The sequence below is a fragment of the Orbicella faveolata genome, unplaced genomic scaffold (genome assembly GCF_042242905.1).
Source record: "Orbicella faveolata isolate gen_17 unplaced genomic scaffold, um_ofav_v1 contig_12, whole genome shotgun sequence".
Classification (NCBI taxonomy): Eukaryota; Metazoa; Cnidaria; class Anthozoa; order Scleractinia; family Merulinidae; genus Orbicella; species Orbicella faveolata.
Genome location: NW_028301539.1, coordinates 3,097,517 through 3,115,794, shown reverse-complemented (window position 1 = coordinate 3,115,794; position 18,278 = coordinate 3,097,517). Strand labels below are relative to the sequence as shown.

General features: G+C 40.0%; 2 protein-coding genes across 4 annotated transcripts; one reads left to right on the top strand and one right to left on the bottom strand.

Moving 5' to 3' along the window:
* The first annotated feature begins 8 nt into the window (after positions 1–8).
* Positions 9–7,342, top strand: LOC110050438 (integrin-linked kinase-associated serine/threonine phosphatase 2C-like). 2 transcript variants are annotated; one of them, XM_089282068.1, is made up of 12 exons: positions 9–97; positions 181–309; positions 831–951; positions 1,571–1,677; positions 3,161–3,254; positions 3,417–3,504; positions 4,010–4,084; positions 4,230–4,273; positions 4,725–4,844; positions 5,169–5,250; positions 5,568–5,607; positions 6,011–7,342. In XM_089282068.1, the coding sequence occupies exons 1-12, from the start codon at positions 64–66 to the stop codon at positions 6,142–6,144; spliced, it is 1,068 nt and encodes a 355-aa protein (XP_089138194.1). In that variant the 5' UTR covers positions 9–63; the 3' UTR covers positions 6,145–7,342. The 2 variants fall into 2 exon arrangements, with proteins under 2 accessions (XP_089138194.1, XP_089138195.1); XM_089282069.1 differs by lacking the exon at positions 5,568–5,607.
* On the bottom strand, positions 7,105–17,874 carry LOC110050552 (uncharacterized). 2 transcript variants are annotated; one of them, XM_089282066.1, is made up of 17 exons: positions 17,746–17,874; positions 17,237–17,348; positions 16,014–16,077; positions 14,676–14,802; positions 14,292–14,435; positions 13,899–13,956; positions 13,680–13,778; positions 12,898–13,136; positions 12,342–12,514; positions 11,301–11,464; positions 11,090–11,182; positions 10,457–10,528; positions 10,257–10,319; positions 9,632–9,748; positions 8,542–8,645; positions 8,266–8,343; positions 7,105–7,925 (listed from the first exon to the last, which is right to left on the bottom strand). In XM_089282066.1, the coding sequence occupies exons 1-17, from the start codon at positions 17,838–17,840 to the stop codon at positions 7,793–7,795; spliced, it is 1,935 nt and encodes a 644-aa protein (XP_089138192.1). In that variant the 5' UTR covers positions 17,841–17,874; the 3' UTR covers positions 7,105–7,792. The 2 variants fall into 2 exon arrangements, with proteins under 2 accessions (XP_089138192.1, XP_089138193.1); XM_089282067.1 differs by lacking the exon at positions 10,457–10,528.
* Positions 17,875–18,278: the final 404 nt, after the last annotated feature.

The following is an 18,278-nucleotide window of genomic DNA, read 5'->3' as shown; positions in this document are numbered from 1 at the left end:
GAAGCATACTTCGCAGAAGATATCACTGCTGACCAACTTCGTGCGCCTCCCCAGCCATTGAAAATGGACGATTTATTTGGCGATCTTCCCCCACCTTGTAATATAACTAAAAGCTCTGATCTTTTACTCTATTTTTGTTAGGTGAATTACAGCAATTTGGTTTTATTTATTTCCTTTCAGCAAGCAGAGGTGACCTCTTGGGAAATCTGTACGATGACATTCCAACCTCAGGAAACAGTGGAGAAAATAAACGAAAACTTGAAACAGATCAAGATGATAATGAATTACCAGCAAAAAGGATCCTTGCCGGTGGGGAGATCATAATGCTTATTTTAGGAATTTAGAGATGATTGCCGACTTTATAATGTGAACGCTACGCACCAAATTTAAGCAAAAATGTACGAGTCGTAAATCTTCAAACACCCAGCCAGGGAGGGGAACGGGGGCGGGGGGGGGGGGTGGGGTGGGGTGGGGAAAGACTCAGGTATAATTGGGTGATGGAGAGGTGTAAGGCCTAGATGAGATCAAATGGTGACACCCAACGAGTTCTAAAAATTTAGTTTTCACCAACATAAAACTAGAAGTCGCCTTTCATTTGCATATAGTATACAATTGTTTCCAACAAAATTATTGTTTGACAAGAAGAAGAGAAACTTTTTCCAAACCCCCCCCCCCCCCCCCCCCCCCAGGAAAAAGAGGTCATTACTGTAATCTTTTACCCCAAAATGTTAAAGAAACCCTTGGGATTGCAAATTTCAAACCCCCTAAAGGGATTTGCAAGTTGCCATCACTAAATAACTAAGTTTTCCCTCCTCATTTCTCTTCTGTAGAATCTAAATACAAATTGAGGGGCTTTGTTGCTGGAAGAAAAGGAGAGAGGAATGACATGCAAGATGCACATGTCATCTTTGATGATTTTACTGAAGAGTTCACTAACCGGCCTGTTGGAATGTAAGTCAAGAAATTCTCTACAATTTACTTTAATATAATTCCTATAAAATACAGATTTTTTAAAGTACTAGTATTATTTTTCTTCCATAATTTTCAGGTCATGTGAGTAGTCTTCATTAATACATTCTTTTTAGAGAGGTTGCATGATTAAATATTTATTAAATGGACAGATTAAAAAGCAAAGCTGGAAGCTGGAATTACTGGAAGTTTTGAAGACATGACTGATTATTGCAGTTACATGTACACACAACTTACAGTAAGCAGTCGTGGAATTAAAGCCTGAAGAAAATTTAGGCCTGAATGGGATTTGAACCCATGACTTCTGCGATACTGGTGCAGTGCTCTACCAACTGAGCTATCAAGCCAACTAGGAGCTTACATTGTTAGTTCATAATAATAAATATAGCCATAGATGGCTTGTTATTTACAAATTTCTGAAATCAATTTAATGGTAGTCAAGCAGCAAGACTTGGGCACGCCTTGGATCTAAATATTGTACAACTTTGTTCAGTTGTTAATTTCCCTAAGTGTTCTAATTAGTGTTCTCATTATAATTTTGCTAATAACCATTTGAGGGTGAAAATGTTTTATATCAAATTCTTTGGATTATGCATTGCAGTTCGAGGATGTGTTACTATGGAGTGTTTGATGGACATGCTGGCCACAGAGCAGCACAGTTTGCAGCCGACCATTTACACAAGAACATCATACTCAAGTTTCCAAAAGGTTGATGGTAAATAGATAATTTTTAGCTGCAGTCACTTTATAAATGATAAGTAAATAATAATAATAATAATAATAATAGTAATAATAATAATAATAATAATAATAATAGTACAAAACAAAGAAGAATTTGGTTGGTACCTCACAGTGAATTTATCAGATAAATACAGAAAAACTATATAGTTAATACATGTTTGGGCTGGTTACGTTCCCCACCCTTTTTGCCGAAAAAAGGTTGGAAGTGTCAAAAACTCTTTTTTTTTTAATCTTGATATGTAGACTAAGTCCATTCATTTTCTTTTAAATTGGTTTTATTACAAGTTGGTTTTTACTGACATGTATGATCAGTGAATTTATTATATGAAGGAAATTCTCTAAGGATAGCTTTATTGTATCCTAGAGATACAGGGCTCAAAATTGCGACTAACTGGTCGCCAATGCCACCAAAAATTGAGCACTGGCGACTCGCCTTTTGTCCAAGAACTAAAGAAAACCACGACACAAGTTTTGTTTTGAAATCTTTATATTAGGAAATCAATCGGATATGGTAGCTAGCATACAACTCACTTTTCCGTCCCCAGTAAAATAATGTCTGAATATTACAAGATAATCAAAAAAATTGAATGTCGATACTGTGTTCATGGCACGCCATACTGTTTCAGCGGCTTCTTCCGAAGCTGGGATCGCAGGCGCACTTCAACACCATGTGCTTTTCATTTGCTGCGAAAATGGTGGCAGATACCAATCGGTTAAGGAATTACGTGAGTTTTTACTTCAATGCGGAGAATGAAGATTCAGCCAAAAGGTTAATCCAAACTTTGAATCCTTCATCAGTTGTTGATGTAGGGAAAGTGGATTTCACCAAACTGCCGAAGGATATAATATCCTGGGAACAAGCTTAATTCCAGGCATTGAGGAAAGCAAGTTGAAAATAAAGAACGGCATTTCGAAGTAGTAGCAAAGGGAAAATACGCGACGACCCGTACATGTTTGTCTCACAATGAAAACCACGGACTTAATACGTTTTATGCTTCGCTTCATTTAAAATGACTATGGAGACAACCATCACCTTCGGACCAGAGACATATCACCTGAGAACAATGGTAGCTTTATAACTAAGTGTTACTCGTGTTGTTTCTAATTGTTTTCGCTCTTCAATTGTGACTTTTCTTGCATGCAAAGTAACGTATAAAATTGTGTTCTTGTGTAAGTTATAAATAAAATAAGTTGGCGACCAAAATTTTTCTGTTAGTCGCCAGCTGGCTCCTGAACGAAAAAGTTAATTTTGAGCCCTGAGATAGCTGCCTAATTTTTCTTGGTCTTACGGTTGTTACATTGCAGCTAGTGCCATTTTTATAAGCTTCAAACTATTATTCTTCTTTCGTCTTTTTCTTTTTTTCGTATTTTATAAGCTAGTAAATGTTGTTGTTGTCATAAGGTCAATGTTAATAACCGATATTTCTTGTCAATTTCTTGGCACATTTAGGAGAAACTGCAAATAAAGACAGGGAGATAAAGAAGTGTTTAACAGATGCTTACAAAAAGACTGATGAGGAATTTCTATTGGAAGCATCAAAGGCGTAAGTTTGTCAGACATCAGGGAGTTGAATGTTACTTGTACTTGTATATTAAGTTACACATGTCTTTTGTTTTGTCACATTTTCCTAGTTTAGGATTTATTTTGAAGGGTAATTTACAAGTCCATGTTTACTAACAAATGGTGTGATGTTGTCTTTTCTCAGATCACCAGTGTGGAAGGATGGATCAACTGCTGTCACAACACTCGCTGTGGATGATGTTTTGTATGTTGCCAACCTTGGTGATAGTAGGGTAATAATAACAATCAATTTATTATTATCATTTTTTATTAGTGAAATTTGAAAACGGCTATCGTTTTAGTGACTAATTCAAGAAACAGTGATTCACTCTTTAGAGACAGTTGAACAGATCTTGAGGTCTTGAGAGAAGCAATGATACAATAATACCTCACCCTATTCTTTCAACCAGGAAATTAGCCCAGTGTTAAAAAGTTCGACAGGTTAAGACGGTAATTGTCCAGCATTGATACAGTACATGTACATCAAGAGTGTAAAGACTTTTTACACGTACCTTGAGCAGAGTTGCCAAGTGGTTAGAGCACTGGGCTTGAAATCGGGATGGAGGTCTTGGTTCAAGTCCCACTCAGACCACTAATTAAGCTGGAGCTGTTTCTTGGTAGACAATTCCTCTATCATGCTTGTAGATAGCCAACTCATCTGCCTCCCACCAGTTTGGATTTTTAAGCCTGTTATGTAACTGTTTCTATTAATATGTGACTGTTTCTGAATTTTAATAGGCTCTGCTCTGTCGGTGTGGTGACAATGGTAAGACATCTGTAGTTTCTCTCTCCAAAGATCATTCCCCATCTCAGGTAAGACCAGTGAAGCATGTACTTGTTACTATACTCTTTTTCTGAATGATGGCTCTGTGATTTGTGCGGTACATGATGCTGGGTTTTATGTGCCTGCTCAGTACTTTCCACTAATTTTGTGATTTATTTCTTTATTTTATTGTAGTATGAGGAGAGGATGAGAATACAAAAGGCAGGGGGGACTGTCAGGTACAGTGCCTTGTTTTGTAAATATCTTTATGCATAGGCTTGCCTTTTTACCAGGCCTTGTATTTTGCTGCAGTCATTCCCTCTGAAATGAATTGACCATGGAGGCCAGAGAGAAAGCCATACAAGAACTAGACAAAGCAGGGGTTTCATTGACGTTTTCAGCAGAAGGGCAACTTGTTTTCACAGGTGGTCAAAACTTTTTAAACTGAGCTTCTTTATAAGAAAACCTTTCATCTAGAGTGTCAGACCAGGCAGGCAAAATCATTCTCACAACCGCTCAATTTGCCCAGTGTCAGGCCGTCAAACCCCCCCAGACCTGGCAAGGTGCAGGCTATTCTTTAATCCACTTAAAGTAGTCAGTTAAGTTGAAATAATGATCAGTTCATGATCCTTGTCAGTAGTGAAAAGTTACCAGCCGGGTATGTACCAGAGTTTGTTGTGATGTTAACAGGGAGGGCCGTGTTCTTGGTGTGTTGGAAGTGTCACGGTCTATCGGAGACGGCAGATTCAAGAGATGTGGCGTGAGTTGTGTCCCGGATGTTATGAGATGCACCCTTACAGATAACGACAGGTACTGCATGAGCCAATCTTGCCTGTTTAAACACATGTTTTCCTACTATTTCTTTCCGGTTGTCCCAGCTTTAAAGACGTCAGAGACTGGAACCCAAAAATTCCATTCTGATGATGTAAGCTTCAGAGATCCTCAGTCCCAGGCTCTCTCTCCTTTGACCCCCTTGTCGTTGAGTAGTCAACAAAACAATAAAGATCTCCCAAAGGAATTTAGGATGTTGCTAAAAATGTACCGCTGAAGTCAACTCTCTTTTTAGTTATTTGTAATAGCGTGGTTAAAAACGATGGAATGTTTAATCTTTCTGTAATTTGATTCTTTTTTTAGATTTCTACTTTTAGCATGCGATGGTCTTTGGAAGGGATTCACTGTGGATTCAGCTCTGAAGTTTATCAACAATATACTGGAGGTATTTTGAATTTCAGCTGTTGGTGAACAAGCATCTGTGGCTAGCTATCCATTAAATGCGTTATTTTGGAACTTTGTACTTCTGCAGCCCAGTTCTACAACTTACATCAGTACAGTTGAACCCCGCTATTTCGAACTCTCAGGGGAAACGAGAAATAGTTTGAAAAAACGAGAATTCGAAATAGAGGAGGGCAAATTCAAGGGAAGTGGTTTTGAGTTGGAAATAACGGGAAATTCGAAATAATCGAGTTCGAATTAGCGGGGTCCAACTGTATATATTCTGCACTTCATTTTTGTTGCTTCTTTCATGTTTGATAGAACGAAGAAAGTGAAGAAACCGTCCTAGAGACAGATCGCGGTAAATGACTATTTTATACAGTAATCTAAATTATTCAGTTACCTCACGGTTTGCGCATATTGAAAAGTTGAGCCTAAATTTTTCAAGTTCGTAGTTTTCAATCCGTGTTAATCTTCTTCATCCCTAACCATCCTTTTTTCTTTATGGTTTATTATTATCTCTCTGGTGTTTTTCTATCTTAGTAAACTACTATCTTCAGGTTTCCTTCAATTGAAAGGTAATTTTGTACATGGCCAAAATATCGTGCCGGAGACACTTAAAACAACACGAGACGGTTTAATTTGAGATGTAGTTTTGGTCCCCTTGACTCTAAGCTAAAGCTTGTGAGGCAGAAACTAATTGCCCAGTCCTTTGTAGAATTACGTATATCAAACTCTGTTTATTCTGCTTTACCATTTTACAGGCACGGAAGATGTCCAAATCGATCCAGTCTCCGCGCGGTTCCAAGACGCATGTAACAAAATCGCCAGTGAAGCCATTAGAAATGGAAGTTCTGATAACGTAACAGTCATGTTGGTATCCATTACAAAGCAGTGAACTCATCCAGCCCCACATCGCTTAACCCGAGTGGTGATGAAAGCCGGTCAATTTGCTTTCGCCTCCTTCCCTCCTGGACACGTGCGCTCAACGAAAAAAGAAAAACGAGACGAGACGAGCTTGACTTACAGCCTACGGGAAGAGATGGAATCGAACTTTTGCAAGTCTACGCTATTTATGCTATTTCTAAACTTTCGCGTTTCGTATTGAGAAGGGAGTTTAAGTAACCACAACGGCAACGCCGAGGACAACGTCGATTAAAAAATCTCGCGGTATTTACTTTATCACTGTCAAAACTATCACGAAACTGAATCTGGGACGCAGCTATAAATGTGAGAAAAATTTAAATAACTAGCTATCGTGGTTCACGTTCTCCAGACAACGCAGAATTCGGTCATTTCACGTTGTTTTGCAGAGGTCGTCCGGTCGTCCGGGACAAGTAGATTTTCCTTCTGGGCAAGTAACCATTTCATTCTCACTTTCCCGGTTGGCAAGGGATCATGGAAGTCGTTTACCAACTGAATCATAAAAAGACCTAACTAAGGCTTGCCCAGGTTAAGCATTATCTGAGAGATACTTGTCTAAAGGGTAAGCTGGCATTCGAGTTGTTTTCCAAGCCCTGAGGACGGCAAAGAAATGTACCCGGAATTAAAACGCACGTGCACTGCACAGCCAAATGTTGTCCTGCTCATTAAATCTTGTTTAGCGACGTTCCCGTTGCCGTCGTGGTTTTCTTTAACTCCCTAATTGTGAGGCTAGGGGCAAGGAAGTTTATTTTTGCTCGTGACGCTAATTAAGTACGCCAATCTAAAATGACGCCACGCTGTATGTGGACAAGTGAAACACAAGACAAGTGAAACACTTGACGACTATCAACTTGACGTTGGTACAAGGGTAAAGAAAACCGCTGGAGCGAATATGAAGCCGGTCAAAACTGAGGGGCTAATTCGGTGGTTTACCTTTATCAAGTTCAAGCGAGTGAAAACTTTATTGGAGCAACAAAGGGAAAGAGAATCTTATCGAGAAATGTATAATTTCTTAGGCAACATGAACGTTCAACTTATCCTATTTACATTCTTTAGGGTTAGGGTTGGAGTTAGGGTTAATTGACTGGTACCATTAATTTACGATATTTGCACTTTACTTTATATCTGTACGTTAACTTGCGTGTAATAAAGTATACGCGTATTTTAATGAACTCTGTTGAAGGATTAGTTGAAACCGTTTATTCGGGACGAACTTAGACTTACTTAAACGCCTTTGCATCATTTGGCGTTGTGGGAAAATCCTCGTGCTTCGGAAAATCGTCGTTCATCGTTTGTCCAATTAAGTTGTTTCGACAGTTTGACGTCGTAAGATTACGTCGTGCTGCTAAGCAACCCGTCACAGAAACGGCGGGCGCACTGAATTGTGATTGGTGGTCTTTCTTTGTACCAAGTGAGTTCGTTCGGGAACACAAACTGACAAAGCCGATAATGACTATTTTCCTTGAAACCCGGCCTAATTCAAGCTTATTTTGGCAGACTCGCGCCGTTGTTGAAACTAAGAGAGGTTTTGCAACTAGTAACGAGCATTCACAGCCTTGGCTCTCCAATTGCCAGTTCCATGCTTGTCTTTCTTTTTCTGCCAACGAATCGTTTCCCCCAACTCATTTCATATCCAACACTCTCAAGCGATTGATGGTTGCGGCGATCTCCTGGAGTCTGGGACGAGAATAGGAGCCTAGAAGAATTCTGGGACTAAGAACGTCCAGTCCTTCAGAGTCGAAGTCTTGTTCAACCCTTGAAAGAGGAGACAACAAAGAACGTCAACTTTGGAACCATAATGAAATCCTGTAATGGGTAAGAAGAACTGATCGATGGTTTCCGTACTCTGCTGTTACTGATTTGACGAGTCACGCAAGGTTTCTTTTCGCGTGACGACAAAGTAATGAAAAGTCTCTCCCGCATTCATATTAAGGTGTTTAGAATAGTAGTAGGTGTAACCTGTTCCAGGCTCTCGGTCAAATGGATCGAGCCGGTGACGAGCGAGGTCTGGGACAGAAAAAAGAGAGTTTTCTCTCCCAGACCCCCACTCGTCTCGCGACGCTGGTACAGAGGCTAGTAGTGGAGTTGAACTCACTTTTGAAGCACTTCTAAGAGCGACCGGTTTCCATCCATATATTTATCCCGAGCGTATAAGATGGCGTCTGCTATAACCCTATAAAAGAAACGTGAGAAGAGTGATCAAAATAACAAACCAGCGTCAGTATATAGCAGCAACCAAACCACTTACCAGTGAAACGAAAAAGAGTTTCTAACATACAAAGCGATATCACTAACACAATGAGAAGTGGCTAGCGCCCATCGAACTAACTTCTGGGTAAACTCGACAGAGAGCAGATAACAAAGTTCCTACCTTGTTTGACTATACTCTCCAAGCTGCTCAATATATGACAGATCGATTTCTTCATGACCAAACTGAACTTGGAAACCGAACTGTGTCTTACCCTTTACTCTGACCTGGCAATGAGATTTCATAAATATGATAAACCAGAACAATTTTAACACGGTAGCTGGAATACAAACACAGAGAATGTTCTCATGTAGTTACAATCCTCCACAGAAAAAAAGATGGCGACTGGTACTTTTACTCATAATTCTTAGCGCGCGAAAACTTTACAAACGCTCATAAAAACGTACAGGAAAGTTCTAAAATCTTCAAACCTTGCGTACACAATGTCGTTAACACAGAGACAAATATCGCAAAATATGGCTTTCCTTGTACTTTAAGGGCTGCGTAAGGCTTGCATGGTATTGTGGCAAAATGTACAGCCGCCATTTTTTTTTCCTCAGATGACTTCAGATGCGGTTTAAATCCGCCTGCTAGAGTATCCATCACAAAATCAACACGAAAATAATCGTTTAGAATGCTAATAAATCATATTGTTATGAAAACAGTATGTAGAGAAATGTTGGAGCCAGACATTTCTGTCATGTATCCGCGGCCACTAGAAGTTTTGGTCATCAGCGTAAAACAGGACCAGCTTGAATACCTCGGATGTATTCAGAATCATGTGTGCAATATAAAGCACTTGTTGAGAACAACGGATCAATAGCGCTAGCAAGTGCTGTTTATATTTGATAGCCCTAATTAGTATCACCCAACTAGTGGACTAATGCAAATCCTGCATTTTGATTGGCTACGCTACTAGAGGACTATTAGTAATAGTCCTCGAGTAGCGAAATTGGCGCAATCGAGCTTGACGTTTTCTTTCGTTTTATTCCCAAATAAATATTTCTTCAACTTGCATTTGCTAACTTTATTATTGCCTTTTCTGTCCGACTAGTTGGGTGATACTAAAACAATTAGACCCTTCGCACTTAAGGGCCACGGGTCTATAGCCCATTCGGCTTCGCCTCATGGGCTATTGACCCGTAGCCCTTGGGGGCTACGGGTCTAATTGTTAATTAGTTCTACAAGATGACTAACAAGTTTGTGAATGAACCTTTTCTCTATCTCCTCTTGTGGCATCAAAACTATCAGCGATTGGGATCCGCGGCGTTGGCATAACAAAGGCGGCTTGGCATTGAGCATTGGTCTGGCTGTGCTCCAAAGCAATAGCCTAAAAGAAAAACAAAAGTGAAATACACATACTACAGGAAAACACACACTGGACATACGCGCACAGAGTGCTATACAATGGTTTCAAGTTCTTGAGCTACACTAGAAAACTTGTTGAAAAATGCGAACAAACAAAGACGCCCGTGTGGAATGCTCTCATCAATACAGCTGGTTTCAACGACAAAACCAGCCGTGAGTCCGTGAGTTTAGTTACGTATGGTAATCTAATTCCCGCGCTTCAGTGTCAGTCGGTGTGGCGGTATAACCTGACAACAAGCGCGGGAAAACCTTCAAGAATTAAAAAAAGGCGGGAAATCGTAGAGTACGCGGACGACAACGGGAAAACAAACAACAGGTGGCACCCGCGGGAATGCGCGGCAAAATGGTCAACTCACGAAAAGCCAAACGGGTAACCTAGCCTCCAATGGTTGCATGTGTTCCCGGGCTTCCCACCACTTACTTGATTATTCGCGTAAGCTTGATTCCAAATTGGTTTATCATTCTTTTACCTTCGCTTTATCCGTAACGTCACGGCATGAGTAACAATCCATCATGACCACGTGATCAGCAACCTTCAATGGTAGACATAAACCATGACATATGGTACGTACTTTTACTATTTGCTTCTCAGCTACCACACTATTGAGCAAAAATACATTAAGAAACCTGATTCGTAAAAAAGGTGGGTGACTTGTGACCCTCGACTAACCTGGAAATAATCCCCCGAACCTCCAATTACAAGAATGGACGAAACAACAAAGTCTTCATACAGACTGCGAACCTAAAAACGTGTGAAGATTAATATATATATATATATATATTAATATATATATATATATATGTATATGTATATGTATATGTATATGTATATGTATATGTATATGTATATGTATATGTATATGTATATGTATATGTATATGTATATGTATATGTATATGTATATGTATATGTATATGTATATGTATATGTATATGTATATGTATATGTATATGTATATGTATATGTATATGTATATGTATATGTATATGTATATGTATATGTATATGTATATGTATATGTATATGTATATGTATATGTATATGTATATGTATATGTATATGTATATGTATATGTATATGTATATGTATATGTATATGTATATGTATATGTATATATATATATATATATATATATCGCTAGATAGTTAATACTGATAATGACCAATAATGACACTAAAAACGTGCTTATGCTTGCGGCCTCGACTGCTTAAGCGTGGTCGTGGTGCGTTACGTTACGTTGTGTTGTGTTCTGTTAACTTTTCATTTTTCATTTTCGTACGAAGCAACTGAACTGACTTCCTCACCTTGGATATGAACGGTGTAATTGGTTCTTTTTCAGTGGCCACTAGCTGCTGCATCCGGGCATCTCGAATCATAAAATTCGTAGCGCTCGTATCCTGAGTGAGGAGAGATGAATGTAGAGTCTTGAATAATAACTTCAAACGACTGGTAACTGTTCTGGGACACATCACACTAAGTTACACAACGTAAAAGACAATCGCTGCGGGTTCCTACCTCATCAATCAGCAGGCACTTGCTCCCAGTTTCCAAGGCTTCTATGATATTCGCGGCTTGAGAAGTCGAGCCACTGGCGTCCTGGGTACTAAACCTGCTCGTGTCTCGACCAAACGGTAAGTTGTTTATGAATGGACGGATGTCAACTTTCTCTATGCTCCTGCCTAGCAACAGTGCAAAGAGAGTGCTTAACTCAGCATTAATTTCTTCAAACCATTAATTTCTAACAGTGACAGCTACCTACAGCTCGTGGTGACGACTGCTCTGTATAAAACAGAAGCTTTTCTTCACGTCCAAAATTCAACCTTCAACCTTAAATTTTCTTGCCGGTGATCGCCATTTTATTTTTGCGCAATAAAAGAAAAAAATCCAAGAGACCACACTGTTCTGAGCAGGGTACGTCATCAAAATGGAATGTTTCGAGTGAAATCCTCACTCCCCCGGGGAAGGGGGTGTTTGAAACGACCGGGGATACTCGTCATCTCACTTAGTGGGGTAAATCACGGGTGTTGGTCTCACTAAGGAAGTTCAGGACGAAACGCCTCTATTTTTAGCCGTATAGGTATCTTTTAAGGTTGCTCTCGAAGAAATACTAAAAAAAACGCTCTGTCTGTTTTAATTGGTATCATTTAGGGGTCAAATAAAGCCCGAACCGCACCCAGAGTTGTCTCCTTCAGGGAGTTAATTCAAATGTTCCAACGAGTATTCCCGACCTTTTCACAAGAGATTCCGCCCCCCCCCCCCCCCACCCCCCATCACCCCCTACATGTACACTAATGCGTTTTCACTCATGCGTTCGCGCCCAATTCATCCACTGTTATAAAATGGGTAGCGTACCGTCATGAAATATCTCTACGCTAGAAAGCGTTTTCAAATGTAAGCGTTTTCGACTGGATCAGCGTCCACGACAGGCGAAAACTCGTCGACGAACACGCATCAACGAGGACACACTAGTGTGGAATGGAGGGCGGAAAAAGACGTCAGTGTTTGAACAACAAACACGACGCCACCAGTTTGTTGTAAATCGGATAATTTACTAACCATCTTCAGCTCGTATCGTGAGTGCTGTCGGATCAGTACAAACAAACTCACGTCCGTCACCAGGAATGTGATTATAAACTCCAAACTGGATAGCATTCAGCAGGGTGGACTTGCCGTGGAAACCGCCGCCTACAATCAGTGTTACACCTTTGGGGATTCCCATGCCAGACACCCTGTGGAAAAAACCATGCGATGTTGAACCCCTCGGTAAAAGGCAAAGCCTGCATACGAGCCTGAAGGCCCATCAGGCCGGCGCTTATCTCCAATTTCAGTTGCATAAAGCGACTAGGAGTATTTCTATTCCCCCCTGGATGGGCTGTGGTCCACCACAGTGTTATCCCCAGCATTAAATTCAACGGTACCCAAAGCTTCCCATAACCTCCATACAAAACCTTCTTATTTTTTCAATATTCAAAGCGTCATTCAATCTCAACCTTACCAGAAAATTGCTGTTCTGGATGCTTTTTCCAGTTCTGAAATTCACATAGCTGTAACGGGTTACCAACTGTTGTAAAAAAACCTATTTTGATTTTCATATACATTAGATTGTGCTTACTTCCCAGCATGTGGCAAATCAAATTCCACTCTGAGACTGTCAGGACTGTTAAACAGTGTGACATTTGACATGTCCATGGGCCTGTCATCTGCACCACTCATGCGAGGCAGGACAGCACCATCTCTAATAAATGCCACAAGATTGGCAGCAGACAGCTGACTGCGAAGGTACTCCTGGTCTTCAACACATTCAACATGCTTCTTTAATGCTGCTTGATCCTGGCTACTGTATGGCACTGCCTGAGGTCAGCAAAAAGCTTTATTAGAGGCTGATCATCCATCAAATCCAACCAAATATTTTCACTCCCTTGCGATTGGTTTTAATGGATCACAGACTAAATGGGCCCCAGGTAAAACTGGGCAACAGGCAAGTGATATTCCCCAATTTTCAAAACTGTGTGTGTTGTGAGAAATATTCAAAGGATAACAAATACAAAAGCCTCCATTTGGGAAAAAAATGTGCTCTGATATTTTGCCTCGATGCTCACAGTTTCCATGAGTTACACTCTCAGAAAACTGTTTTTGTTTTGTTTTGTTTTGTTTTTTTAAATGGCAGAGATAATGTTTGAGGACAAATAACCGAGCATACACTCTACATGTATTTTCATACCAAATGGAGGCTATTGTTTAATATATAATCATCAGAAACTGCCTCGAGAATTACGACTACAAAAGGGAGTAACAAAAAGAAACATAGTTTCCCTGATATCAAATCTCCCAACTTACATTGAATGGGAGGAATAAAAGGTTAAAAAAACACTAGCTTTCAGATGTCTGGCTCACCTTTTCAATGATTTGGGGAAGATTTTCTGTAAGAATCCTTTTGCAGACATGTCCTTCAATGGATCTTCCCCGTGCTGGCAGAGAGACTGTGAACCTCAGCTAACAGAAAAATAAAGTCAACCATTGATTGAGCTCAGCTGAGTGTGTGTGAAAGAGGCCGCAGTAAAGTACAATCTACTTTTATTTGCAAAATACATGTAATTGACAATCGACTAATACCTCAACACTGTCAGGTTTTACAAGACAAGAAGTTCTTTCAAGGACATGTTGACATGGTCTGAAATTAGGAAAATAAACCCATTCAAAAAAAACAAAAAACAAACAATTGAAAATAAATTTAAATTAATTAACACAAAATATTTATTTTTCAAAGAATATAAGTTTTCAAATGACTGTTCAATGAAGTAAATACTGACCATGCTTGCAGTAGATTTTATTACCAGTAATTGCTTATACATTTATTGGTAAATAAATTCAGTTTAAACTACAAATTAATATCAAACATTAATTTGAAAAAAATAATAATAACAAAAAGAAATCAGAGGCGAGCTGAACTTTTGTTATTATCAAATTCTATTTAGATACAGTGTAAAATAAAATTTTTGTACAAACGTTTCGATATTCAAGTTCCCTCCTTTCTTGCCATGCCATCCTTCACCACCGCCACTCAGCTCCTTGTCATGTCCTCCATGTCGCACAAGATTAGAAAACTTCCTCGTTAAGTAATCACCAGTTGCTATCTGCTGAATATGAGAGCTGTCCACAAAATTAAATCATATTAAGTCCTCTTAAGGCCTAAAACTTGATTTTATAGTTTGCTAGTAATACCACCATACATGTCATAACTTTGAAAAATAATATGTCTAACTTATGAGTACAAACTAACTAAATGTTTAACCAACTCAAACTTATATATACAGACTGCTTGGTCTACATCTTCATCACTACAATTTTAGTATAAATAGCGCCACAACGAAGATAGAATATTGCATGTACCTGTAGGTAAAGTCTGGGTATTTTGCCACCTCTTGATCCATAATGACTCTAAATAGTGATGGGGGAGCAAAAGGGTCACTCTGTATCTTCTCCGCATGGAGTTTAAAAGTTGGGAAAGTCCAGCAACCTAGAGCACATGAACTATGGTAAGGTTTGTTGATCCAACAAGTGCGCTCGTCCCTGGATCGAGCAGTCCCGGTTCAAGCCCTGGCCAGGGACACTGTGTTGTGTTCTTGGGCAAGACACTTAACTCTCACAGTCCCACTCTCCACCCAGGAGTATAAATGGGTAACGGCGAGTTGCTGGGGAAACCTAACAAATTGCGGGGGAGTGACGTGCGATGGCCTAGCATCCCATCCAGGGGGAGTAAAAATACGCCTTGCTGTTTCATGCTACAGAAACCGGGATAAGCTCCAGCAGCTATGAACCAGTCGGCTCCAAGGTTTCACTTCACTTAAGTACCAGGGAGGTGTGGTGGCCTCATGGTTAGTGCACTCATCTCTGGATCAAGCGATCTGGGTTTGAGCCCTGGCCATGGACATTGTGTTGTGTTCTTGACTCTCACAGTAGCTCTTTCCACCCAGGTGTATAAATGGGTACCAGTGAACTTAATGCTGGGGGTACATGCAACTCTGCGATGGACTAGCATCCCACCCAGGGGGGAATAGAAATACTCCTGGTCACTTCATGCTACAGAAACTATGCAGACTTTACCTAGTACATATAAGTAAGGAGAAACACTGTAGATCAGATGAGCGAGTAATATAGCCAGGAAGTCAAACCAACTTGTCAATCTGGAGTCTGTGTTGATAACCAACTGTTACTGGCTCCCACCGCTCCCACAAAACATGAAAACAAAGGCTTCATATTAAGTATTAGAATCCATCAAATATTTTGCTCGTGTGCAATTAGTCGAAAGACGTCACGTAACCGAATATTCCCCAGCTAAAACTGGGGAATGTCTGAGAATATTCCCCAATTTTCAAAACTGTGCATGTTGCAAAAAAGATCTGAAGGGTAATAAACACAATAGCCTCCATTTGGCGCAAAAATATGCTAGGATATTTGTCCTTGGACATAACCTGTTCCTCGAGGCTCGCAGTTTTCCTCGAGCTACGCTCGCGGAAAACTGTTCGCTTCTCGGAACAGATCATGTCCACAGACAAATATCTTAGCATATTTTCGTGCCAAATGGAGGCTACTGTTTATATAAATAATAATTATAATTTATCATTCCTTTAGAGGCATATGATAGTGATCTCCACAGATGTGTCAACACAGGTAGTTAAGAAGGCCTCTGAAACCATGTCTCATTTGCATGTCTAAATGCCACGTTACCTAAAATATCATGGTAGGCCTTGTAGCTTTTTCCTTCTAAATCAGCAAGTATATGAGCCAGATCCTGTCAGGCAATAATAAGGTACATATGTTAGCCTCCTCACAGAAACCTTGTGTAGAGGAAATTGTAAACTAAGAAAAAATCAGGGCTGTGCTCTAGAAGCGCCCAGGTGCCACAGGTGACTCACTTTTGCCTTTGGGTGACTGGAAAAACTTACCAGTACTTTTTTTCATATCAGCTTAAGTGCTGAGCACCCAGGATTTTTCATGGTTAGGAACCCAGTGGGCTCCTCATAATTTTGCTTAGACCACAGCCATGTAAATTGTTCAGAAATCTTTGCTAATAATCTTTTGAGGGATTTAGGTGATCTTTGAAAGTGTTCAGAAATATTTTCCTTTGGCTTTCTTCAGGAGGCTTTGGGTGAACTTCAACCACCTGTGAAATATCTCAGATAACTGTATCAGAATTGACTGATTATAGGTTATCATATGAGTGGGAGTGTAATTAAGGATTCACACAAGGAGATACAACATATATCTTTACAAAATTATTCTCCCAATTGTATGCCTGACAATCATGCATGAGCCCTTATGCAAGTGTAATTTATAAGATGTGCTTTAACATTGCAGCCTGTGTACAGCCATCCTATCAAGCAGCTACAGGTATACACAGGTAGCTACACACATACACAGGTTAATAAGTGTCATGTCACATAATTATACTTCTCACCCAGGGGTAGGGGGGTGGGGGGTACTCCCATAAATTTTACATAGGTGTGTGCCGTGAAGGGTCTTAAACCCTGACTCTATGTAAGGATGAAGCAAATGAAAATTGATATACTATTTAATGCACAAACCCCAAAGATTGAAGCCCTATTTCAAGAGAAAAACAAAACCTTAGAATGGGGTGAATGGGTGAACTTTATTTCATTTCTGTAACATTGGAAGTTAAGCACTGAGCAGAAGGATTTGTTTTTTGATCAGCTGGGCATTTACACACTGCAACTTTGGCTGATACAATCTCGGTACATGTACCCTGGCTTATTAAAGGATCATACCGGGAACATGCGCACTCATACAATGCCAACAGGAGCAAAAATGATACCCCATTTAAAGATCAGGAACCTCATAAACCATACCCTATATACACTGCAGCACATACCTATAGTTAATATATGGGAGTACCGCAAACACCCCCCTCCCCCTCAACCCGGGTTTCTCACCTCCGATGTTCTTGAGCCCTCATAGTCCCTGTGGTACGAAGCAGAATCCGGTCTTCCACCCCTGTAGTTGTTCCTTTGCTGATAACCACCTCTTCCTCCACCTCTACCTCCCCTATGCAATTTCAATTGGAAAGGTATGAAATTAATTGATCTTTCCAGTTATCGTTATCGAACCGCGGGACATTCAAACTTTTTGTCGTCCTCGTATCTACCCAAGGGACAGATCGTAGGGTGGGACAAGAAGTCGAACGCGCTTAAATATAGCGGTACTAACGAAAACAACAACAAAACAAAGCTTTCGTTCCACCGCTTTCGATCCTGACACGAACTTTTTTTAGCAAGATTATATACAATTACAGTCTACACGTGCGCACATAAAATTCAGCTGATAAAACATGCAGACATGAAGATTTCTTCATCGTCGCCAATGATTTCTTCTGAGAAGTAGCCATCATGTATCATGGATATCTATAGCAGCTATGATAGTCGTTTCATTTTATGACGCTTACCTCCTTCCTCCTCCATACAGATTCTTGTAATAAGCTCCGCGATTCGACATTTTCCGAAATACAAATCTTGCAGTCAAAGTTAGGATTCTTAACATCCCCCCGATGTTACTACACGAGGTGCGTCCTCATACATAAAGTACCTACCGTTCCAAATTACACTATGAGACCGCTGACTTCAGATACAAATTTACTTGGGCTCATGTGTCTTGGCTTAGCTCTTCACCCAACCGTGTGCATGTGACGCATGGCTACTTTTCGTATCTTTATGAACTATTCATTATTGTAGTTCTTTTTCTCAGATTTCCGCCTTACGACAATCCGCGAGCTGTGATTTCAATTTACAACCACCAGATCATCAGCCTTTTTATAGCTATGCCGGAAACCCGGCCGGCTGCAAATACATGTATTTTTCCACCTGTTTGCAGGCTGAACCTTGGTTAAATCTCTAAAAACTGCTATGTTTCCAAGGATTACAATTAATTAGATTGACCTCTGTTCCTTACCCCCGAAAAAAACAAAAAGCAAAAAACCGA

Coding starts and splice junctions, on each gene's coding strand:
- LOC110050552 (XM_089282066.1), bottom strand. CDS start 17,840: ATGTTAAGAATCCTAACTTTGACTGCAAGATTTGTATTTCGGAAAATG. Junction 12,515..12,897: donor GATTTGCCACATGCTGGGAA/GTAAGCACAATC, acceptor TTTTTTCCACAG/GGTGTCTGGCATGGGAATCC. Junction 10,529..11,089: donor TTACACCGTTCATATCCAAG/GTGAGGAAGTCA, acceptor ACACGTTTTTAG/GTTCGCAGTCTGTATGAAGA.
- LOC110050438 (XM_089282068.1), top strand. CDS start 64: ATGGACGATTTATTTGGCGATCTTCCCCCACCTT. Junction 98..180: donor TGGCGATCTTCCCCCACCTT/GTAATATAACTA, acceptor ATTTCCTTTCAG/CAAGCAGAGGTGACCTCTTG. Junction 4,274..4,724: donor AAGGCAGGGGGGACTGTCAG/GTACAGTGCCTT, acceptor TGATGTTAACAG/GGAGGGCCGTGTTCTTGGTG.